The 25,904-nt window shown below is 39.8% G+C and overlaps 1 protein-coding gene across 1 annotated transcript in view; it reads left to right on the plus strand.

Moving 5' to 3' along the window:
- The window catches only part of USP24 (ubiquitin specific peptidase 24), a 185,993-nt gene that overhangs the window by 95,877 nt on the left and 64,212 nt on the right, over positions 1-25,904 (plus strand). Inside the window, exons 26-35 of the mRNA XM_044674790.1 lie at positions 1,878-1,944; positions 2,115-2,225; positions 5,332-5,430; positions 5,513-5,683; positions 7,074-7,159; positions 14,468-14,561; positions 15,797-15,952; positions 21,949-22,046; positions 24,161-24,256; positions 24,419-24,647. Coding sequence (XP_044530725.1) covers positions 1,878-1,944; positions 2,115-2,225; positions 5,332-5,430; positions 5,513-5,683; positions 7,074-7,159; positions 14,468-14,561; positions 15,797-15,952; positions 21,949-22,046; positions 24,161-24,256; positions 24,419-24,647 — 1,207 coding nt within the window. The remainder of the gene's footprint in view (positions 1-1,877; positions 1,945-2,114; positions 2,226-5,331; positions 5,431-5,512; positions 5,684-7,073; positions 7,160-14,467; positions 14,562-15,796; positions 15,953-21,948; positions 22,047-24,160; positions 24,257-24,418; positions 24,648-25,904) is intronic.

A 25,904-nucleotide genomic window follows, 5' to 3' on the forward strand; every position in this document is an offset into this window, starting at 1 on the left:
GAGAAGTAGGTGCTATTGTTATTGCCATTTTCTAGTTGAAGGAAATGACATAGATAGAGGTTAAACAATTTGTACAGGTCATAGCTAATTAGTGTCTGTGGCAGAATTTTATTTCAGGTCGTCAGACTCCAGGCCCAGCACTTTATTGTGCCACCTTGCTGCCTCAAAAATGGAAAATCTTGGGTAATGATTTCTGATTTATGTCCTTTGGAAAGACTTCAGGTCCTAGAGTCTAGCTGAGAACCTACAACAGGAATCATTCACTAAACCTTTATTTTTTAAGTGCATACTGCATCCCAGGGGCTATGACTAGGCATGATAATTAATACAGATACAACGAGTGAAAACATCCTAATTCACTCAGCTTTCATTCTGGTGGCAAGAATATAAGGGCAGTTCTGCTATGATGAAATCTCTACATTCCCCTGTGGCTTAGGGTCACAACACTCATAAAAACATAGATAGGAACCCAGTACAAAACAGGACTGTTTTACACATGTCAAATGCTCATGAAATACAGAAATGCTATAATAAATAGTTGTTGCTTGGGGCCACTCCTTGGTCTGCTCTCCAGGCTGTATAAGCAAGTCAGCAGGTCCCCTCGGACAAGAGGCCGTGTTAGAAGGGGCAGGGGTGGTGAGCACTAGCCCTCCTCCACTCACAACTCCTCTTGTCTCAGAAGATACACAGAAATATGTCACCTTACTTTGACGAAGTCCTGGCATTTGCTATGAAAGTGGGCATCAAAATGGTTGCAGTTTGAGTTATGGTGAAGTTGTACAGTTCTCTGCGTTCTCATTGTTACAAGAGAAATTGGGCAGAAGCAGATTCAAAGTTTAAGCTTTTAAAACAGGCTTTAGAGCAGAATTGATTACTTCTTTGAAACTTAACTCTGCTTGTCCTCAGAGGACAGGTTGTCCCTGTCATCATTGGTCCTGACTTGAAACTTTCCATTTTTGTAGAACTGGCTAGCTCAGCTGCTCTGCATGCCTAGCCTTTCATGCTGAGATGCTGGCCCAGGCCTTTGTTCTGTGTCCCTCTGGGAAGAGAACATAAATACTTCATATCATTGAAATCATAGTTCTCTTCATCAGTAGTTCAGTTGCTTGAAAAGCACTGTGTTTTTTCACTGAGCATTTCAAGTGCACACTTGGATTGTAGGCTTGCTCATGTTCTCCAGTAGTTTGGATTAGAAACTATTCAAGGTGGTCCACTTATACTCCAGTCCCTGGGCACATATTATAAGAGTCATTGACTATTGAATGGCCCCTCCCCTCTTTTTTTTTTTTAAGCTCAGAACTTTCCACCTTATAAAAAGCCCTATTTTCAAAGTTCTCTTGAATTCGGTACCTACCACCTTCCATTTTAGAGGGAGATGTATTTAAATTGAGTTTGGATGGGAGCTGATTCCATGAATGCCTTAGTTGGCACTTTGGCATATAGCCTCCAAATTTAAAAATTACTTGCGATAAGAAGCCAAATGGATAAGTGGTTAAATATTTCTCCCTATCTTTCAGGTAATAAGTTTCTTCTTTTGTTAGCTAGTTTGCAGTCTGGTAGTTGATTTGAGATTTCCTTTCACTTTTCAGTGATAAGAAATAATATAATAAAAAAGATTATAAAAGATTGAGTCCCTGTTCTCTACTGATGATAGCTGTGTGATTTGGCATGTGATCTTCCTCTCCCATCAAGGAGCTCTTGCCCTGGATAGATCACCTTTCCAAAGGCCAGGTGCAGAGTTGTTTTTTGAGGATTATTAACAATTAAAGTGCTTTTATCAGTTTTGATAGGGTTTGGGTGAACTAAATTAATTTAATTGATGTTGACAATTATTATTAACATTCTAAAAAATCCTTTTCCCTTCAAAAAATCTATAGGTCTACTAAACTTGTCATAATTGAGAGATTGCTCCTGTTGGCAGAACGCTATGTAATTACCATAGAGGTCAGTGGTCCTTTCTTCCAAAGCATTTTCCTTTAATGTGTTTTTTCAGTTAGAGCTTTTAAATAATGATTTTTTTTATGATTTAGGAATGTGTTTTGGGGCTGTTAAGCAATATTCTTTTGCCCTGCCTATATGACTTTTAATAATCTTCTAACTTGTGTCTTTTTTAGGACCTTTATTCTGTTCCTCGTACTATTCTACCTCATGGTGCCTCATTCCATGGACATATCTTAACTCTCAGTGTCACATGCGAGTCTACCAAAGATACATTCACTGTAGAGGTGAGTTTACGTTAAATTCTGAAAACATTTTTATATTATCTTGGGGATTACACGAACATTTTGTTTGTGTTTATTACTTTTAATAGATGATGACTATGTAAAAGTCACAGAATAAATCTAGAATTCCTAACCAGGACCTGAAAAGAAAAAAGTGGGAGTCACCCAGTGGGGCCTCCATGAGTTCTAGAGCTCCCTTCCAGAGTAGGCATGGGTGTTATTTAGTTTTTTTTGTTTGTTTTGTTTTTTAAACCCTCACCTTCCATCTTGGAGTCAATACTGTGTATTGGCTCCAAGGCAGAAGAGTGGTAAGGGTAGGCAATGGGGGTCAAGTGACTTGTCCAGGGTCACACAGTTGAGAAGTGTCTGAGGCCAGATTTGAACCTAAGTGCTATTTAGTTTTAATGAAATCAGTGTGTTCACTTTAGACTCTTCCCTCCACTCCCATTGAGAAAGGGAGGGAAATGTTCTACACACATGGACAGTCAAGCAAACTGTCCCCTCTCCCCAAAATCTCAATTTTCACTCTGAAATTGATGTTTTTCCGGAAGAGCACAGCTTGTTTCATCATAAGAATTCTGGAATCCATGACTGGTCATGCTTTGATTTTACTAATAAGTCTCAAAAATTGTCTTTTACGGTGTTGTTATTGTTGTATAAATTGTCCTCTTGTTCACTTCACTTTTAATCAATTCATACAAGTCTTCACAGGTTTCTCTGAAACCACTCCCTTTTTCATTTCTTACAGCACAATAATATTCTATCACATTCCTGTACCAATTTGTTCAACCATTTCCTAGTTCATGGGAATTCTCTCTGTTTACAGTTCTTTGTCATAAGAAAAGCTGCTACAAATACTTTGGTATATATTGACTCTTTTCCTCTTTATTTTATCTCTTTGGAGATATGGACCTAATATTGGGATTAGTTGGTCAAAGGGTATGAACAAGTTGATAACTTTTTCAGGCACAGTTCTAAATTGATTCCCAGAATGGCTAAACCAGTTCTCGACTCCACCAACAGTTCACTAATGTGCTTTCTAGCATTTGTCATTTTCCTTTTTTGTCAATTCTGCCAGTCTGATGTGTGTAGGAAGGAGCCTCAGTTGATGTTTCCATTTGTATTTCTCTGATTGTTATTTACGGTCTTTTTTTTTTTAATAGCTTTGAAATAGCTTGGATTTCTTCCTTCTTTTTATATATCCTTTGACCATTTATCAGTTGGAATGACTTGAATTCGACTCAATGCTATATTTATTTAAGAAATGAGGCTTTTGTCAGACATACTGTAAACACTTTTCCTATTTTTGTTTTCCTTCTAATAATGACTGCATTGGTTTTGTTTATTTATGTTATCACCCTTTATGACTGTCATGTTACTAATTTTGACCTAATCTTGGTATATGGTGTGAGATACTGGACTATCCCTAGTTTCTGCCATACTGTTTTCCAGTTTTCCCAGCAATTTTTGTCAAATACCGAGTTCTTATCCCATAAACCTTAGATCTTTGAATTTATCAAACACTAGATTACTATGGTCATTTCTGCTGTGTATTGTGTACCTAATCTATTCCATTGGCCCACCACTCTTATTTCTTATCAAATACCAGATTTTTTTTTGATAACTAGCTCTTTATAATAACAATTGGAGATCTGGTGTGGCTTAGCCACTTTCTTTTACTTTTTTTCCCCCATTAATTATTTTGATATTTTCTCACCTTCTAAAGTCTTTAATGTAGTTTGGTATGATGCTGAATAAGTAAAATAATTAATGTAATACTGCCATTTTTGTTCTTTTAGTGGATCTACCCATGAGTAATTCATATTTCTCCAATTATTTCTTTATGTAAAGTATTGTAAAGTTACATTCATTGTGTATGTATTGGTAAGTAGCTCCCATACGTATACTTTCTGTAGTCATTTTAAATGCAATCTCCATGTCCCTACTACATTTTCAGGTAATGTAAAAAGAACAATCTGATCTATGTGAGTTTTTTCTATTTCCCAATTTTGTTAAGCTTGTTAATGTTTACATTTTTTGTGGACTGGATTTCTAAATAATTATCACATCTGTAGAAAATGATAATTTTGTTTCTTCTTTACTTATTCAAATTTCCTCAATTTCTTTTTCTTCTCACTATTCCATCTGCCATTTTTAGAATTATATTAAATAAGTCTTTATTCCTCATTTTTGGGAAAAACTTTTAATTATCATCATTGTGAGTAGTGCTGGCTCAAGATTTATTCCTAAACTTTCTAGTGCTTTTAACAAGAAAGAATATTGTTTCTTTCCAAACTTTTTTTCTGCATCCGTTGAAAGAAGTCATGAATGTTGTTTTTGTTATTGAACCAGCCCTGCATCTTTGATCTAAAAGTTATTATATAATATCTGTAATAATACTTGTTGCAATAATAATAACCATTATTGTTCTAGAATGTTTTCAGCAAAGCTCTTTATATGTTACCTCATTTGATATGTTGCTTGTAATCTCCTTGTTAAAATTCATTTACATTTTTTGCATTATTTTCATTGGCTATATTGGTCTAAAGTTTAGGTATCAAGTCTATATTTAAAGAGCACTTCTTGGGGGCAGCTGGGTAGCTCAGTGGATTGAGAGCCAGGCCTATCGACAGGAGATTCCTAGGTTCAAATCCGGCCTCAGACACTTCCCAGCTGTGTGACCCTGGGCAAATCACTTGATCCCCATGGCCTACCCTTACCACTTTTCCACCTGTAAGTCAATACACAGAAGTTAAGGATTTAAAAGTTAAAAATAAAATTAAAGAGCACCTCTTATTTTCCTGTTTTTAAAAATAACCCTCCCCCATTAGATTCTGACTTCCTAGAGGATAAGAACTTCATTATTCTTTTATCTGTAGTACTTATCATAGTGCCTGCAGGCAGATAGTTAATGTTTAATAAATGTTTGTTGATTGACTAACTGAAAAAATCACCAGCAAAGAAGATACATTCATCTATTATCAAGAACTTTTTTATGTTGTAAAAATTTTTTGATCATTTAGTACCAGATGTTGCTGGCTACAAACTTATGTGAACAGAAACTTCAGTTACCTGCTTTTACCTCACTGTATTTAATTATATTTTTCAGGCTCACAGTAATGAAACTATAGGGAGTGTCAGATGGAAGATAGCTAAGCAGTTGAATTCACCTGTGGATAATATACAGATATTTGCAAATGATAGTCTGGTAGGTTGAAATAAACTCTTTCTGGTTCTCTGACCTTTTCTATGTCAATACCAGCATATAATTACAGACTAATGTATTACAGCTAACAGTGAATAAGGATCAGAAGCTACTCCACCAGCTGGGTTTTTCTGAGGAACAAGCACTCACAGTAAAGACATCTGGCAGTGGCACCCCGTCGGGGGGCTCAGCAGACTCCTCAGCGAGCTCTAGCAGCAGCAGCGGTGTGTTCAGCTCCTCCTATGTCATGGAACAGGTGAGGCACCAGTCATGTTCTTTCTCCACCACAAGTACTTGTCCTGACCCGGCATAGATAAAGAGGCACTCAGTTCCGATCTCGCCTTCCTTTATCGTACCACAGTCCTTCAGGGAGAGATGGGATTCCATCAGTAACTACAGATCACCTGAGACCTCTGTAAACTGCCCTTTGCTTCCTAACACTGCCGCACTGAGGTGGGTTTGATCATCTCGTCTCTGGAGCACAGTGAGGCATCCAAGGAGGATATTGGTGGTGCCTTGTCTGTCATCCTTGAAGCAGTCCCCATCTAGCTCCCCAGCGCAAACAAAGTAATGTCTTAGGCAGATGCTAAGGAGAAGGATGCTCCCAACTATTGTCCCCAGGTTGTAGCCCTCGGCTGCCTCGTGCCTTCCATCTCCTCTGCATCCTGAGGGATTGAACAAACCATTCTGAAGCAGTTGTTGACTGCCATTGTTGTGTATTAGGGCTAATCAGCATTCTGCAAAAGAGAGCCATATTTAAACTAGCTGTGGCCCATGCTGTGTGGCAATTAGACTTGAGTCCTCTTCTTAGCCTTCACAATTTCAGACCAGCCATGGTCAGCTCTACACTGTTTTGGCCCCTCTCCTCAATGGATTCTGTCTGTCTGTCTCAGGGTTGACTCTGCTACCACCTGCTTCTCAGTCTCTGTTCTTTCTCCCTTTATTGATGCACAGAGAAGCAAAGGGGGACATTCATCAATTGTTTGTTCTGACCCTTGTCCCCAGTACATCACAGCCTTAATTCCCCATCACCAGAGGAGCCCAGAAGCACAGTGAGGGAGGGAGAGGTGACCCTGAAGTTGAAGAAATGCAAGCCCCTGTTCACCTGCTGACATTCATTGAATTTTCAACTCTGGGCCAAACACTTCTAATCTGTGAAATGGGGACAATGATTCCCAGGCATCTGACACCTTGATGGAAGCAGAGTGTACAATGGAAGGATGCTCGTCCTGAGTTCTGATTTTGCCTTAGTCTTTTTCTGCTCTCATTCCTTTAGGCAGAATCATGTGACTTCCATGGGTTTCTGTCTCTTCTTCTGTAAAAAGAAGGTCAGACTTGACAATCTCCTCGAATCCCTTGTAGATTTAAAACTACAAGCCTGGGATCATGACATAGACATCAGGGTTACTGTGAGGTTCTAGGAAGCCAAGAGGCATCCAGGGTCCTGTGGGCTTTCACGTGCCCAGATCAGGCTGGTCCTCAGTATCATCATTACATGATTTGTCAAGGCCTCACTGGGATTGAGGACAGCCTTTTCCACTGTCTCTGAGACTTAATAGTGGCAAATTTGTCCAAATTAGTACTTTTGTTTGGAGAAAAAGAGAAATTCTTTGTTAAGTGTGGTTTTTATTTTGCTTTATCCTCAGGAGAAGTCCCTCCCAGGCGTTGTAATGGCCCTTGTGTGTAACGTATTTGACATGCTCTATCAGCTGGCTAACCTGGAGGAGCCCAGGTAAATGCACATTTTCATGAAATCATTAGGGTTGTACTTAAAATGAATGACTTTGATGACTCTAAGCTCATGGGAGTTGGGGATCAGCACTCCCTCCAGCACCCACAGCCCTCATTGATCTTGAGCTGCTTTTGTGTGTGTCTTCCTACAGAACCTCTGCTGGAAACCCTCTTAACAAGCTAGGGCCCAAGTAGCCTTTGGATCTCTCAACATGGCAGCATGGCTTTCTCCTTCATCTTCACTATATGTCAAGTCCGCTTTTTTAGCTCTTCCTAATAAATAGCTCATGGACACCTTCTCCTTGTAATTTTTCATGGTAATATGGTGCAGTCCAGTACAGATTAACATTATGTCTTAGAGATCTATTTATTTTCTTAAATATTTCCCAGGTTTGCTTTGCTGTGATGCTAGAGTTTGTCACCTCTGATAAACCCCCTTCTCTCTGCACTGACCTTTGGATAACATCCCAATGTCCATTCATGAGATGCCCTTTGTAGTGGAGGATAGAGCACTAAGCTTGGAGTTAAGACCCCATGGCTCCAGAGCTGCCTCATACCCTTAGGAGCTGGGACCCTGATTAACCTTTCTTCATTTTTAGGTTTCCTCATCTATAAAATGAATTTCCTTCTAATCATAAAAGCCATGATCCTGTGAGACTATAGTTTTCTATGATTCAGTCATATGTCATTTCTAGAAGTATGTTGATATTAAAGGTAAATCTTCTGGAGTACACTTGGGTTCATTGAAAGCACTGTGATTTTTTTTTTTTTAAGGCAGTCCAGCTTTCTCTTCATCTTTCAATTCTGGACACAATCTGTTCCATATGCAGTCTCTATCCACAATACAGGTGTCTTGGCAGACTCATTTCTTTGGGTTGTCCATCCAATTGGATATCATTGTATAGACTATAAGGGTTTTTCACTTGTTTTTTTCCTGTGTGATAATTTAACTCAGCCCTTTTGAATGATAATGGGTCTTATTGCAAGATTGTACAATACCCACAGCTTGATGCAAAAGGCAATCTTAGGGACAGGAAAATCCAGAGGACTTGGTCATCTATACGAAAGCACATTGATGTGTTAGATTCCATTGTCTAGCACAATGGCAAACAGACCTGGTCTAGGTATATATATATAGCAATAATCCAATTTGTCATCAAAGAAAATTTTGCATCTGTAAGGAGTTTTATGTGATTGTGATAGTTGGCTAAATTAGGTTCTAGTTGACCAAATTCTTCATTAGGATCAACAAGCAGTTGTTTTTGTCTTCTCAGTTCTTTACCATGAAGGGCATAGCTATAAGGAGGTGGTCTGCTGGGGAGTCCTGGTTGTGACAGTCTGTCCTTGAAGTGCCCAGTAGTGAGGGCATGCAGTATGCCCCTATAGACATGTTTTCCTAATAGTCTTAATAGAGAAGGGAAATTAGACATTAGGTAGTTGGACATTTGCTATTCCTCCTTTTTTCAGAAATAAGGTTGTTTCGTGTCTTCCCTTTCTTTTATCTTGAGGATCTTCAGTGGTGTTACGCCCATGTCAGACCTCCTTAGTAAACTTGAGACCATTCACACAGAAGGAAGATAGTCCAGTGGTCGTTCCTGGCTCTTTCATTTGGGCCATTTCTACTGCAGCACGTGTTGAGTATGAAAGAGTACTAATGGTTTTTCATTTTTGTTTTTCTGATTTGTGTTCATTGTTCTTTTTCACACTTATGTGCTCTAAGATGGCTTAGCTTAGTGAGATTTTTAACCAAACTTTTCACCTTTTTTTCTACCACTGCTTTCTTTTTCTTTCTTTTTTTTTGAGGTAATACAATCTCCAATCATACTCCCCCTTAAACCTTTACAAATGAATTTATATGTTAAATTCACATTGCTCTTGGTGACTACAATTCTCCACCTGGTAAAGATTTCACATGCCATAAAATTTTGTCTAGGTACTTTTTTCCCCAGGTTTTTTTTTAATTCTTAGTAACCATCACAACTTCTAAAAAACATTTAAATAGACAAATGTATTTTAAAAATTGTGTGGAAAATCATAAACTCCACATTGTTCACAATTTATTTAAAAATATGTACATTATATATGTGCTAATATAAACATCCTCTACTTTTGAGCTCTCTTTGGATTTGTTTTACTTTTTTCCCTTGATTTTTGTGTAATAACAGTATGTATTAGTCTTAATCTCTTCTCTTTTCATCTCTTCATATATTTCTCTTTTTTCTTTGTTTCCAGTACTTGTCATTTCTTTTTTTTTTTTTAAACCCTTGTACTTCGGTGTATTGTCTCATAGGTGGAAGAGTAGTAAGGGTGGGCAATGGGGGTCAAGTGACTTGCCCAGGGTCACACAGCTGGGAAGTGGCTGAGGCCGGGTTTGAACCCAGGACCTCCCGTCTCTAGGCCTGACTCTCACTCCACTGAGCTACCCAGCTGCCCCCGTACTTGTCATTTCTAATAACATAATGTAATCGATCACAATCTATTCAGCCATTTCTCCCAATCATTGCATTTATGTTATTTCCAGGTATTTTGTCATTGCCAACAAAGTTTGCATGAATATTTTCATATATACCCAGCTTTTTATTCTCTCAATAATGCCTATAGGGCTTAGACCTACTAATGGGATCCCTGGGTCAATGCACATAAACAACTTAATAGTTCTTAATGAATGTTTCCACCTTGTTTTCTAAAAAACACAGCTACTCTCTAGGAGTTTAATATTAGGCCTGTTTCTCCATGTTCTCATCAGCATTTAATTTGATTGACTTAATCTGTCTGGTTTCTATTTAACATACATTACCAGGACCATATTTAACTAGATTGGCCCTTTTGCCAAGACCATACTCTTTCCAAAACCATGTCTTTTCACTTTGGTCATACCCAGTGGAACTTTTGTTGTTTTGAACCCCTAAGAAAGGCAGGGTTGCCTCCGTAGTGTGATATGTGTTAAAGTAAGACTTTTGCAGAATATTTATGCTCTCTCAACCATTGTTGTTCCACCAGAAACAATATTTTGGATTATGTGTTTGCTCAGGCTTAAATCTACTACTAGCCTCATACAGGTATTTGGGGGCTGTCCAGAAGCTATCATATTTAACTTATCTAATGTTCTTTCTTATTTATTTGGTTATATTTATTTAGTTTTGAGAAGGGAGAATTAAAGTCTGTTGCTATTGTCATCTGTTTCTCTATGTCTCAGTTTTTCCTTTAAAAATCTGGATGCTATATCTCTTGGTGCATACAAGTCCAATATTGATAATGCCTCATTATCTCTTTCCTCTACCCCCTCCCCCCAACAACATAATATAGTTACCCTGTCTATCTCTTCCAGTTATATCCATTTTAGCCCCAACTCTGTCAGAGATCCTGGCTACTATCCCATCTTCTCTGGATCACCTGAGGCATAGTATATTCTGCTCCAACCCCTAACCTTCACTATGTATTTCATTTTTAGTGTGTTTCTTGTAAGCATTGCCAAGTCCTGGCCTTTGATCCTTTATGCTAAATGTTTTCTCCCTGTGGGTGAATTCATCCCATTTATTCTCAGTGTCATAGTTACTAGTTGTGCATTTCCATCCATTCTCTTCCCCTCGCTCTTCCTTTATTTCTGCTGTAGCTCTCATCAGAGGCCCAATTTTCTTTGACTAATATCTCTCCAATTCATACTCCTTCCCCAAAAAATCCTCCCTTATTCTCTCCCCTTACTCACTTAGTTCTAGATTGGCTTACCTTTCCAAAGCTCCTCCCTTCTCCCTTCCCTTTTAATTCTTATTCCATCCACTCTTCCAAGAGTCCTCCAACTGAACACTCCTACTTTCTGATATGATTTCGATTCTAAAAATCTTTCCCCTATCTTGTCCTAAGAGTTCCTCCTTATCCCTTCACCATACACCCCTACCTCTTGGTATCCTTCCTTTTACTTGTTCCCTGTCATTCCTTCTCTTATTCCCTCAGACCCCCAAAGGGACTCCCCACTCCCTCCTGTTTCTCTATATGTAAAGAAGATTTTTACCCTTCTAATCATGTGTCTATGTTCTCTCTTCATCTCAGGCCTGATGAGTTTTGGGTTCTAGTACTTCCAGCTTTCTGCTCCCTCCTCCCCTTCTCTGTGGCAGTTCCTCCTCTATTTGAGATAGCTGTTCCATCCTACCTCCTCCTGGTCTATTCCACTACTATTTCAGTTCATTCCATTCCATTCATCTTGACCTTGAGTCTTCCATCCATACATGCCCCTTCAAAATACCCAGGCATTGATGCCATTCTCAGGCTTCATAGATGACATTTTCCCATATAGGAATCAAACACTTTGTCTTCTTGGTTTGCTTATGATTAATCTTTCTTCATTTTTGTATGTTTCTTATAGATGATATTTTCTGGTGAGTTCTGAGTTTTCCCCTAGGAATAGTTGAAACTCTTTTAGTTCACTAATATCCATTTTTTTACCTTCTGTGTTTATGCTCATGTTTGCTGGATTTATTATTCTTGGTTGTAAGCCCCTTTTGCTCCACGAAATGCTGTGTCTCATGTCCTGCTTTCTTTTAATGTTGGGGCTGCTAAATCTTGGATTACTCTGACTAGCTCCACAGTATTTGAATTGTTTTTTTCTTACTTCTTGCAGTGGTTTCTCCTTAACCTGCGAGCTATAGAACTTAACAATGATGTTTCTGTGTGTTTTCATCTTTGGGTCTCTTTGAGGTGGTGATTTGGTAGCTTCTTTAAATTTCTATTTTATCCTTTAATTCTGGAATTTCTGGGCAGTTTTCCTTGATGATTTTTTGGAGTATGGTATCTAAACTCTTTTTATTATAACTTTCCAAGAGTCTATTCTTATATTGTCTCTCCTTGTACTTTCCAGGTCTGCTGTTTTTGTGATAAAATGTTTCATATTCTCTTATTTCATTGTTTTGATTTTGCTTTATTATTTGTTTTCTTAGGAAATCATTAGCTTCTCCTTGTCCAGTAACAGTTCTAATTTTCTTCCATGAGTTTTTGGATCTCTTTTTCCTTTTGGATGATCTTTCTATCATAACTTTCTTGATTTTCTGTCATTGCTCTTATTTTTTTCATAACTTTTCCTCAACTAACCTCATTTGGTTTTTGAGGTCTTTTTTTTTTTTTTTTTTTTTTTTTTTTTTTAATAAACCCTTACCTTCTGTCTTAGAATCAATACTGTATGTTGGCTCCAAGGCAAAAGAGTGGTAAGGGCTAGGCAATGGGGGTTAAGTGACTTCCCCAGGGTCACACAGCTGGGAAGTGTTTGAAAACAGATTTGAACCCAAGACCTTCCATCTCTGGGCCTGACTCTCCATCCACTGAGCTACCAAGCTACCCCCTTGACGTCTTTTTAAAGCCCTTTCAAAAACTCTTTTTGAATTTGTGGATATTTATTGTATTTCTTTGCTGTTTTTGAAGTATGTTTTTACTTTACTGTCTTCTGAAATTGAGCCGAGGCGTTTTCTGTCCCCATAATAGGTATTAATAATTTACTCCTTTGTCCTTTGCTTGTTCATTTTTATTTTATTTTTTAAATTTTAGCAGCCAGGTCAAGAGGCTTAATTATTGGCTTTTTGCTGGAGCCCCAGGATTCCTAGTTTGTTGGGATATGTTACCTCAGGTTTTAGGATTTGAGGGAGACTTTGTTTTTTACTGGGTCCTATTTAGTTTATTCCAGTTTTTATAGACCTGATTCCCAGATTGAGCTCCAGCTCTAGTCCTAACCTGTGACTGACCTCAGGTGTTCCAACCAAAGCCTGTGGGCAGTACTGCTGATGCAGTCAGCCAGTCTCACTCCCCATGGCAACAACCAGGGAGTCCACTCCCCTGGGAGTGACTGACAGGCCCCAGTCCCTCACCAACCACACTCACCAATATATACTTCTTCCTCACTCCTCCTTTCCTTAAGCAGCCCCAGGTAGAGCAGGTGTCCAGTCCATGTTCCTGGGGCCTCCAAAATTCCTCTTTACTTAGCAGCAAGATTTTAGTTCCCGCCTTTAAGGTCTGGTGCCTACAGACTCTCTGGTATCCACTCCTTTAATCCCCAGATGTGGGCCAGGGGGCCTGTGGAGCCAAGGCCACAGCAGGACAGCTGCTCCCAGGGTCCTCTGCTTGCAAATTCCAGTGGTATCCTCTAGGAAGCATCCCAGGCTCTACAAAGAGGGGGCTTGACAAAAGACAGTCAAGACTAAGGCCAGGGAAGTCAGAAACTTTCCTTCCTAGTTTTCCTAGACCGTTCAACTTTATTCCTGACTCCTGTATGTTTTTGCTGATTTTAGCATTAATTCTGTGGAGTTATTTTTGGTTGTTTGTGGTGGGTATTAGGAGGATGAGGAAGTTTCACACCCTACTCCATCATCTTCCCCTGTCTAGGTATTTTTTGATTAGTTATGGTGATTGATTTATTTCCAGTAAACTTATTTAGGAAATTGTCTAGTGTTTCTATGTTTGTTCTTTTATCTTTTTCCTATTTTTAACTATCAGTGGCTGATTTCCATAGATCAGGTTAGAATTAATTTCACTTGGATACCATATCATCTGATATTTATTCTTCTCATTTTGATAATGACTTGGATCTTTGTTCTCAAAACTGGCAGTCTCTCAGCTGGTTTGAGGATAACTCCCATATATGTAATTAACATTTCTTGCCTAATAAAATAGTGGTTCCATTTTTGGTAACATCATTTATTGCAAACCATGCCTTGTACTGCCAAGCTCTCTCTTTAAAGACCATCTTCATGAGCTATATTATATTCTCCCTGGTGTCTCCTTGGCTCTTACTCCCAAATCATATTTTCTGCCATAGTATTTGCTTTCCTCTTCGCTGTGCTCACTTTGTGACTGGAGTCAACTAGTATTTATGAAAGTCCACATGAAGTCATATCCTGCCACATATATAAGTGCATTTGCTGTTGTTCCCTTTACCCTGGATTTATTGAAAATGTTGATTGAGAGTGATGGAGCATGAGTTGAACAAAGGTGCCCTGAAATACCACTTATTGAACCTACTCACACAGAAAGATGGCTGTGCCAGCCCCTTTACTTCTTCCTCCCAAAAAGAATCCTCAAGCCATCTACAGACACTTAAGACCATTTGATGTTCAACTCCTAGTGCCCATCAGTGGACAGTTACCTCCATCAGGTAGATTAATATTGATACAAAGTCTGAGATAGTCATTCTGAGCATCTGCACCATCAGGGCAGAAGGACAAGGGGACTGAGGGACATTGCTCCATTTTTTTTTCTTTTGCCTCTATCTAGCTGATTTCAGCTTACTTTATTTAGCTGACATAATGGACTAAAATATGTCACTTGGCAGGATCACACTGCGAGTGCGAAAGTTGCTATTGCTGATACCTACTGACCCAGCTATCCAGGAAGCCCTTGATCAGCTTGATTCTTTGGGAAGAAAGGTATGTTGGCAGAAATTTGCAGCAAGAGATTTTGAACTGAACTCCTCTGAAGTATTTCATAATTGCCAGGGGAATATTAGATTACGCCTAATAAAATTATAGAAAAGGTCAAAGTCAACCCATGAAACAGTAACTTCAAGATTTTTGCTTTTTATAAATTATCATTGCCCTAAAGAGTCATCAGAGTTTTCCTGTGGCATTTACCAGAAAAGAATTTCTACTTTAATATGAGTATCATTTATGACCACAGTGAGATTTCCAACACAATTTTTTTCCCAAGTTAAACTGTCATGTTTACTTATAGTTTAATATATTAAATGTACTTATTTGTGCCTTAAGAATGCTGCATATGTGCACTCTATTGCAAATATTAATAATATGGAAATAGGTTTTGAGCAATGATACATGTAAAACCCAGTGGAATTGCTCATTGGCTATGGGAGTGGGTAGGGGGCGGGGAGAGAAAGAAATGAATCATGTAACCTTGGGAAAATATTCTAAATTAATTAAATTTTAAAATTTTAAAAAAAGAATGCTGCATATGTGGCTTCACCTTGATTTTTATCTGTAATCTATTACAGTAGAACTGATACTATGAGAAAAAGTCCATTGAATTTCTAAATTTGTTGTCCTTAGTGTCAGACCTTAAACTTCTTTTAAGTTTTGTCTTAGAACTCTTCATGCTTCTTTTGAATGCATGAATTCTCCATCTCAAGTAACTCATAGAATGTGGAAATTGGTTGATGTTTTCCTATGCAGCATGAATAGCCATCTCTTCTCTCTCTCCCTCAGTTTGTTAAAGTTTTATCCAACTCAGATTTCCCTCGGGATACTTCATGCTACATTATTTCAAATATATTACATTGTTGTTGTGCAGCCAGTACAGGTAGGACTAAGCACGAAGAATTAAAAGGAGTTCCTATCGCAGGCTTATGTTAGGATTGAGAAAAGGCACATGAGCATTTTCAGTGAAGTTGATGAGACTGTGTGACTATTATCCAACACCCACAATTCTCAGTGATATGGCCTGGGATGGAGCTACTGCTTTCTTCCATAGGAATATGGCCAAATTGCCCATGGATTTGTATTAGTTTTAAACTTTTGGATTTGTGTTACTTATGTTTAAAAATATATAGAGAACTTAAATAATGAAGCTGTGATTTTTCTATTTGGAATTTTTTTAATTGTGTGATTATTTTTTTAATTTTGTGATTATTTCTGTAATTCCCCCTCAGAAAACATTGCTGTCTGAAACAAGTTCTCAGTCTTCAAAATCTCCATCTTTGTCTTCAAAGCAGCAGCATCAGCCTAGTGCCAGTTCCATTTTGGAAAGTCTATTTCGCTCTTTTGCCCCTGGAATGTCCACTTTCCGAGTACTGTACAACTTAGAGGTGAGAACCTCTTCTTTCTCCTGGATACATTGGGATTGATAGCTTGGGGACCAAGAAAGGAAGTCAGTTCATTTGATGTCCAGGTTCCAACTATCAGAGCGGCCTCTTAATGCAAATGATCCCAGAAGCTTCAAAATAGGAGATGAAGCTTCCCTGCCTTGTTTCTTATATTGCTCACTTCATAGATCTCAAATGACTTGGATTAACCTGTCTGTGAACATTATTGCGTTTATGAAATAGTTTTTCAATTTGCATGATACTGTTTTGGAAATCCTATAAACTATGACATTTATGTTCTCTCACTTTAGAAGCCATTTGAGCATTTAATTACCTTAGTTGTCATTGCTATTCTAAATGTGTCAGCATGCAAATGGGCCTGAGCTGTGTAAAGTGTTTGGCAGAAGGCCTGGTAACATAAAGCAAGATAATCTCTTGAAAGAATTTGAACAGAAGAATAGCTTCATGGCAGAAAGGTTGCTTAGGTTGAGGAGCAAGCAGATGTTGAAAGCATTCCAGATTTTTACAAGACAGAAAGTTTAAAAGTTTCCTAGACCAGGAGTTCTCAGGGACTAAAGAAGCCCTATAACTCTACCCTGGGCTTAGTGTAGTCCAAGTGACCTCAGGGCTGGAGGTTGGACAACCCACCCTCTAGAAGGAGAGCCAGAATCACTGGCCTGGCCAGCCAGAAACCCAGAGCTGCAGGATTCTAAAACACCCCGAAGGAGTGGTTAGTGAAAACAGAGAAGAAAAGGTGGAGTTCCCAAGCCCCCTCCAGAATAGGATATACTCAATGGACCATATTCCTTTTCAGATGAGGTTATTAGATGAGCAAATTGGGGAAAGATGTAAAGGAATTCACTTGGATTCCGACAAAGCAGTTGTCATGGTGGTCCTTCATGCTATTATCAAGGTCATTCTGTTGTTATAGTCCAAAAGGACTGGTGTAAGCTAGATAACAGTGAATGGTTCCAAATCCTGGAGAAGAGAGCCTAAAGAGGAGCCAGTCCTTTTTGACTGGGTGGTAGCTTAAAATATCACCAGGGCAGAACCTTTATCCCATCGAGCTGGGAGGAATAGCTAATACATTAGATATCAGAGTCTGGATCCATTTGAAGATGATAAAATTTAATGAAGATCATTTAGCTTCATCTCTACAAGAACAGCCTTGACTGGACCATTGGCCCTCTGTAAAACAGGTCTTGAGAGCATTACTGGTCAGTAAGCTCTTGGCAGGTCAGCAGTGACATAGCAGATATAAGCTTCCTCAAGGAAGAAAGCAAGACTGCTGCTGTCCTGGGTCCTGATCCAACCAGATCTCACGTGTTGTGTTCACTCTCTTTTGTTATATTTTTGGAGGCAAGTCCAAGTCTGCAAGTATTAATTAAGCGCCTACTGTGCACTCAGTACTGGAGCTGCAAAGAAAGTAGAAAAAAACCAGCCTCTGCTCTTAAGGAGTTCCTAATCTGAAGGAAGGAAGCATGCAAACAAGTAGCCACACAAAGGATCTAGCCAGGATAAATAGGCAGTGATCTCAGAGGAAAGGCCCTGGCATTCAGGGAGATCTAGAAAGGCTTCTCATAGAAGGTGGAATTTTAGCTGGGACTTGAAGGAAGATACGAAAGGGGAGGGAAGGGTCATTTATAGAGCACCTACTGTGTGCTGGTAAGCACTTATCTCATTTGATCTTCAAAACAAACCCTGTAAGGTAGATGCCATTATACCCATTTTATAGATGATGAAAATAAGGGAGATAGGAATTAAGTGACTTGCCTAGAGTCACACAGTTTTTATCTAATGGAGGATTTGAACCCAGGTCTTCCTGAATTGCTAAGTACATTGATGGGGGAAATGATATAAGAAGACTGGAAAAGTAAGAAGGTGGCCAGGTTTTGAAGGCCTTTAAAAGCAAACAGTAGGTTTCATCTTTGATCCCAGAGATTATAGGGAACTACTGGAGTTAATTGAATGGTGAGGATGGGAGGGGATGATGCGGTGAGATCACTTTGGCCCCTAAATAGAGGCTAGATTGAGTGGAGAGAGACTTGAGGCTGTTAGAACCCCTACTCCCTTCCTATCCTGACAAATACAATGAGTAGGATACAATACAATGAAACTTCAAAAGAGTTGCCTTAGAAACAGACTGACAGATGAGCAGTTCCTTTCCTTTAGCCCCCTCTTTTAAAAGTTTGCTCATCACTGCCCTAAGGGGTTATGACAGCTTTTGAGATTTGAGTGTGACAGGGGTATGCTCCAGTGGGGTTTGGATTTAAGATATTTACAAGACATCCAGTAAAAGATGTTTTATCTGACATCTTTGCCTCAGTTAAAAATTGAGAGACTGGAGGTCATCAGAGAGATTAGGACAGGATATATAGATTTGGGAGTCAGTTTAGCATATAGATAATAATCAAATCCATGAGAACTAAACACAATAATCTTGAAGAAGAATGGAAGAGGGCCCAGGGCAGAGCCCTGAGGGACACCTATGGTTAGAGTGTGATCTGGAGGAGGATCCAGCCAAGGAGACAGAAGGAGTAGTCAGAGAGGGAGGAGAACCAGGAGAAAGCAGTGTCCTGACAACATAGAGAAAAGAGCTTAGTGTCCAGAAGGAGAAGGTGATCAGCTGGATCACAGGCTACAGAGAGGTTAAGAGGAATGAGGAAGTAAAAGCCATGGATTTGGCAGCCAACAGATCCTTGGTAACTTTGGAGAGAGCCATTAGGGTAGAACAATATGGTCATAAGCAGGATTGTATGGAGTCAAGCAGAGAAGGAGAGGAGAGGAGGGAAATACCTCTCAAAAGAAGCTTTCTCGAGGAATTGGGCCACAAAAGATCTGATACCCTGGCTAATTAGCATGGAATGATAGTGAGGGTTTTTGTTTTTTTTTTTTCTGCTTAGCTTGTGGGTTGTAGGTTAGCACAATTAGAAAGAAAGATTAAAGATAAGTGAGACAGTTGGGATACTAGAGAGGAATAGTCTACTACTGTTTATAGAGGGGTTTGCCTTGGTAAGGAAGAAAGGTGCTATCTGTATGAGACTGGGATAAAAGAAAAGATCACAGAGGAAAACATTTAAATAGTATAAGATGAGAGGAGGGGAAAAGCGGCCACTCTTAAGTAAATGGTCTCAGTTTTTTCATTCAAATATGAAGTTGAGATTATTAGCTGAGAGGTTGAGGAAAGGAAGAGCAAACCCAGGCTCTTTTGGCAGTTCCATCCAATTCCAGGGTTTATGTATTCTCTTTCTACATATGATGCCTGGTCCATGTAGAGCCAGTCTCTCAGCAGGCTGCATCTCTTTGAGTTCCAGGCTTGGACATTTCAAACTGGGTATCTCATTTATCTTAACCTTGTCACGTCTATTAGCTTTCTCCCTATACGATCCTTTTTTCTAAACTTCCTTATTCCTGTTGAAGGCACCGTTTTCCTTACAGTCTCCAAGATTCATAAGCCAGGAATTATCTGGGCCTCCTTCCTGTCTCCCTCACTCCAGAGATGCCCTCATTTTCCCCTTTACAATCTTGCATCTGGCTCTTTCTCTCCACTCCCAAGGCTAGCACTTTAGGTCAGGTCCTCATCACTGCTCATCTCATGAGCTCCCTGCTCACATCCCTCCTGTGCTCTGCCCCACTGTCAAGGTGGTTTTCTTTCAGCACAAATGTGATGGACTTTCTTTTTGTCAACTCTAGTGGCTCCCTGTTGCTTCTAGAATCAAATTTTGTTTATGACCCTTTCAACACATTGGGCCAAATACTTTCTGATGTCTCTAAAAATGTGGGTGTTGGCTGGCTCTTCCACCCTTGCCACACAGACAGGCTTTTCCTGAAGGGACTCTGGAGAAAGCTCAGGGCTGCTTTCTGAATGAGGCCTATTAATTTCTTGGTTAAGATTTCTCCCTAAAGTAGGTCCTGTAATGACTAACAAGGAGGTCTTTGAGGCAAGATTTCTTTTCTATTCTAGGGACATTTATAGGCTTTGCCTGTTTGATGGATTTTATCATGCATACAAAAACTCATCATTGAAATTCTCATTATATTTAGAGCCTCATCAGACATTCAAACCACCTGGCCCCTTCTCCCTGTTCTCCATACATGACATTCCATCTCTCTCTGCCTTTATTGATAAACATTGACTATGCACCTGCTCTGGGCCAGGCACTGTAACTAAGCATTGGGGATAGAGATGCAAAAAAGAAAGGGCCATCCCTGCCCTTAAGGAGTTTACGGTCTACTCTGGAGATACAATACACAGAAAGCAGCTGGACAGCATGAGGAGGAGGCTCAGGGGCACTTTGGGAGCATTGGAGATGAATTTATACGTACTTGTTATGGGCTCTCCTTTCCTCTGCCTTCTGGGTCCCCTCTTGTCCTCAGATACTGCTTAGCCTCCTTCCTCCCCACCTCATCTTTAACTTCTTTTTTTTTTTTTTTAAACCCTTACCTTTTGTCTTGGAATCAATACTGTGTATTGGTTCCAAGCAGAAGAGTGGTAAGGGTAGGCAATGGGGGTCAAGTGACTGGCCAAGGGTCACACAGCTAGGAAGTGTCTGAGGCCAAATTTGAACCCAGGACCTTCCATCTCTGGGCCTGGCTTTCTATCCACTCCTTTTTCTTTTTGATGCTCTATTTATGCCCCAGTTTTGGTGTCGGCAGCTAGCGTGTAGGGCTTGTTCCCCAGCAGCTGGCCCCAGGTATAACATCTAAGCAGATACTTGGTAAGTTCTTCTCTGTTGATTGGTTGATTTTTCACAAAACAAGCCAACTCAGAAATGGCATGAAAAACACAAATTCAGTCATAGTTTTAGTCCAGAAAGTGACTTTAGAGCTCATCCAGCTGTGCCTCTGAGAATCCAGGGTCATCATAACAACCCCTCATCCCTCCCTCCAACCATATGACAGGTGTGGTCAGTCTGCCCATGTATTCTTGTGCCTAATGTAGCCTTTGTTCTGGGCAGCATCAGGGGGACAGCATTTCAGTAAGGCACACAGAGGTGGTAATTGTTCCAGGGTCACAAAGGCATTTTAGGGTACAACTGGCCTAAGGTATTGCCAGAATCATTCCTATAATAGAGTAATTGTTGGCTTCGCTAAGTGATACAGCAAAAGGCTCTTATAGTTAGTTCCCCCACTGCATCTGAAATATAACCCATTTGCCTGTCATTTTTTAGGAGTCCATTTCCTGCACCAACAAGTAGAAACCAGTATGTAATGAGGCACAGATGGGCTATTTTCCAGGAGATCTCCGTTGCAGACAACACAAGTAGACCCTGAAAATCCTATGCTGGTTTGAAGCAGCAGCAGTAATCCTGGGCTTTTTGCTCCTCTTGGACAGGGACCACTTTTGTTTCTTTCTATATCCCCAGTGCTTAGCATAATTGCTGGCACATAGTAGGCGTTTATTCAGTGTTTATTGACTGACTGGTTAGCAGGGTTGCCAATGTGGGGTATCATTTTATACCAAAGGAATATTTTGACAGGAACAGTTGTCTATGAAATAATAATCAACTTTCTTCCAAATCAGAAAGAATGTGTCATTATGGTGCATTAGGCTATTCTAGTGATGGGCAAAGCTCTGGCCCATGGGCTGGATGCAGCCCCCTGAAATGTTCTATCCGCCCGTTGCCTTAGAAACAGACCGACAGATGAGCATTTCCTTTCCTTTGGCCCCCTCTTTAAAAAGTTTGTCCATCACTGGGCTATTGTATTTGTGTCTCCCTCTGACCAGCTCTGCATTAATACCATCATAACTCGGAGAACTCTGGTGACTTTGGGATTTAAGGGCTCTCTGTAGTCACTTACCCCAATTCCAATTTGGCACAGGAGCCCTGAGATGCATCTCATCCCCAGCAAGCAGTGGCATCACTGCTCTCTTAAGTTTTGGCTAATACCCTTAAGACAACAGGTCTAAATGGAGGGCTCATCAACCTTTGCTTAGAAATACCATCATTTCTGCTTTGATTGCTACAAAGATTAATTGCCCCTTATGCCTCTTCTAGGTCCTGAGCTCCAAACTCATGCCAACAGCTGATGATGAAATGGCCAGGAATTGTGCAAAATCTTTCTGCGAAAACTTCCTCAGAGCAGGAGGTTTGAGGTGGGTGTTGAAGCACAGCTAAGTTAATGTCCACAGATGTTCTAAAACTGCTTTGGGGACATCGTTGGATCTCATCTCCCATCTCCCAGTAGACCTAGAGTCATATAGGACTAAGGACCAGTTCATAGTTTATTTGGTTTCATAAGTCACCAGAAAAAACAGTCACATCACCTCATGGGCCAGTTGGCTAGGAGTGAGCCTCCAAAACCTAGCTAAACTTGGCCTGGGTTGTGCCAGGCCTGTACCCCACATCTTTTCTACCTTGATAGGATCTATTTGAGCTTGTGGCACCTTCATGACTGAGCCTCAAAAGCTCCACCTACTCAAGTCTCCCTCTAACCATGGAGGAAGATGTGACTAGTCTGTCATGAAAGGAAATTGGAAACCTAGCTCTCTGAGAAGCTGCTTATCTTGGGCCTGGTATAGTAGTAGTGCCTGTTCCTGGCAGCCAAGGATATGAGCTTGAGCCTGAGGTGTGATCAGTGGAGACAGTTTTTCTTGAAGAGCTCAGCTCCCTGCGTCCTGTTACTATTTCCTAGGTCAGCGTTACAGGTGGTCATTACAGGGGCCATTGGAGGAACAAAGTGGGGCTTACAGTGGACCAATAACTTGTCCCGCACCCCAAAAAGTGAGGAGGTGGCAGAGAGACTCTTCAGATCCCACGTTGGATGAAAATGAGATACTTGGGATATGGCCCTCACTGAATAAATCAAAATCATGGCAGCCCAGGAGGAGATACCCTCTGGTATCCTGTCTACTTAGGGATTATGTTTCCTGTGAATTTGCACAGAATGCACCCATACTCATGACTTTTGTAACAGGTACTGACTGACCTGAGCAGTCATCTGCCCAACATTAGACAGCAGATGGGAATAGCACATAAATAGATAACAAGTCATCCCAAGGCTGTATGTGTCTGATTGTAATGATGACAATGATTTAGCTGTAATTGTAAGTCTTTTTATCATTTCCCTTTCCATCTAAATTCCATTGAAAAAGATGAGCTGACTAAACAGTAATCATAACATTTTTCTGTCTGGATTTTGAAGCTTTTTAATTGCTCTGTATATATTATGCACCTTGATCTCCTGTAACCTTGATGAGGTATGGGAATCAAGGAATCTTTATCTGCTTCATTTTATAGAATCTGAGGTTCTGAGAAGTAAGACCACTCATCTTTAGATGGCACATTGCAGGTTTGCAGAGTGCTTCATAGGGATTATCTCATTTTACTTTCACAGCTGCCATTGTTATCCCCCTTAACATATGAGGAAACTGAAGCAGAAGGGTTACATGCCTTACCAAGGATCCCAATTTGTGAGGCCAGATTTGAATTTGAGTCTTCTTATTCCAAGTCCAGCACTGTATCCAGCCCTGATCTGCTTAGATGCCTTGCCTCTGGTCACACAGCTAATATGTTGAAGCAGGACCTCAAAAAAAAAAAAAAAAAAAAAAAACACAGCTGAGCTATTCTGAGTTGCTTCCTCTTTTCTCCTCTTGGTTGACCTTAATTCACTTTCATAATTATTAGATCCCAGGACTTGGAAAAGAATAGGACCTTATTTCTGTTCCTTTTTATTATCATCTTAATGAGCTCAATGTATTTCATGAGTTTTAATATTTTAATTGTAATTCTTGTTCCAACTATTCAACTCTTAACAAACTCTACTAATAAGAGAGCTCTGATTTGACTTCTTTTAATGTGCCTCACATAATTGTAAACTCTGTAAATTTAAAAATTTATTAGAGAGGTATTAGTGTCAGTTGAATAGGTCATTAAAAATATCAAATGAGTAGATAAGTCACTGTACTGAAATAACTTCCATTCTGTTATTCTTCCCCACCTCTCTCGGGGATTGATGAGGTGATAAGCCAATGGAAAATGTATTTTATATGGGCCTATCCAATAGCAAAGCATGATTGCAGAGGCTCATATCTTCAGGTCACTTGTAGAGATATGTAGGAACCAAAGTAATGGCTATTAATAGGGATTTCTTGAGAATTTTGCCTTGTTATCTTTCAAAAGCTATGAGATCACTTAAGTGAATTTTGCTGGAAAATATACAGAAATCTAATAACTTTCTTATTTATTTGTTTGTTTTTTCAAATAAAAGCTTGGTCGTTAATGTCATGCAGAGAGACTCTATACCTTCGGAAGTAGACTATGAAACAAGGCAAGGTGTTTATTCCATCTGTCTGCAGCTTGCCAGGTATGTCAACCTAACATATTTGTCTGGTCAAGGATGACTTCCTCCTGCCAGATACACATTCTACCTCTCAATGCACACATCCCACCCAATTTCACTTTTGAAGACTATAAACATTACTAGTTTCTTCACAAGATGCCCACTATTAATCTTTACCTTTTGAAGATTCTTGCTTGTTGGCCAAACCATGCCCACATTCTTGGATGAAGATCTCACCAAAGATGGCATTGAAGCACTCGCTTCCCGTCCCTTTCGCAACATAAGTCGTCAGTCCAGCCGACAGATGTCCCTGTGTGGTACACCAGAGAAGGCCTCCTACAGACAACTGTCAGTCTCTGACAGGTCCTCCATCAGAGTGGAAGAGATTATCCCTGCCGCCAGAGTTGCAATACAAGTAAGCATGGTGGTCATTATCCTAAAGACATTTATCCAGCTCTCCCTTTGATGTTGGCATGCTCCTTTACAACATCTCGCTTGAGTCTCATAAGAACACTGGGAGTTAGGTACAGCTGGTATTTTATTCCTATTTTACAAGTGAAGAAACTGAGGACATGGAAATTTTTTTAGAATACATAACCTTTACTTAATGGCATCTGTTTTGTCAGGTAGTAACTATTCTTTTTTTCCAGTCCCTTTATCCCCACCCCTCCTGGGCATGTGGACAAGACTACATCCAGGGCATTTCAAGGCCAGTCCTGTTGACTCAGCTCCTCTGTTTCCCTTTCCTCCCTCATCAGTAAGCCTCTTTCCACCAGAGTTTCTTTAGGCTGACTAGGTTTGGGATGTAGCATTAGGTCAGTCTTTTGTCAGGTGTTGAGGAATCATATTTTGTTAGAATAAGAAGGGACCTTCTTGACCCTTTAGTCCAGTGGAGGCACAAAGAGAGAAATTGTTCTGCTCCATGTGACAGCAAGTTAATGATGGGACTCTGTCCCAAATCAAGATTTGCAAGCCAGAGCCTTTCCTATTGAACTACTAATTATGGCCCAGTTATCAGAAAAGAGTATTGGTAAGAAAAGTGGATGAACGATAATAATTACAGTCAGAAAACAATTGTCCACAAATTCTTATTGATACTCTTTTTTATTTTTTATTTTTTATTATTAGAAAAATTTTCCATGCTTACATAATTCATGTTTTTACTTTACCCTTAACCCCCCAAACTAACTCACATTTCCACTGGTTTTAACATGTGTGGTCAGTCAAGACTTATTTACATATTATTGATAGTTACATTGGTATGGTCATTTAGCATCTACATCCCCAACCGTGTCCGTATCAACCCATGTGTTCAAGCAGTTGTTTTTATTCTGTTTTCACTCCTGCAGTTCTTCCTCTGAATGTGGGTAGCATCTTTACCATAAATCCCTCAGAGCTGTCCTGGGTCATTGCATTGCTGCTAGTACAGAAGTCCATTACATTCAATTTTACCACAGTGTATCCGTCTCTGTGTACAATGTTCTTCTGGCTCTGCTCCTTTCACTCTGCATCAGTTCCTGGAGGTCTTTCCAGTTCACATGGAAATCCTCCAGTTTATTATTCCTTTCAGCACAATAGTATTCCACCACCAGCATATACAAACACAGGAATTATATGAACACAACTACAAAACACTTTCCAAACAATTAAAACTAGATCTAAACAATTGGAA

Source organism: Gracilinanus agilis, chromosome 4 (assembly GCF_016433145.1).
Source record: "Gracilinanus agilis isolate LMUSP501 chromosome 4, AgileGrace, whole genome shotgun sequence".
NCBI lineage: Eukaryota > Metazoa > Chordata > Mammalia > Didelphimorphia > Didelphidae > Gracilinanus > Gracilinanus agilis.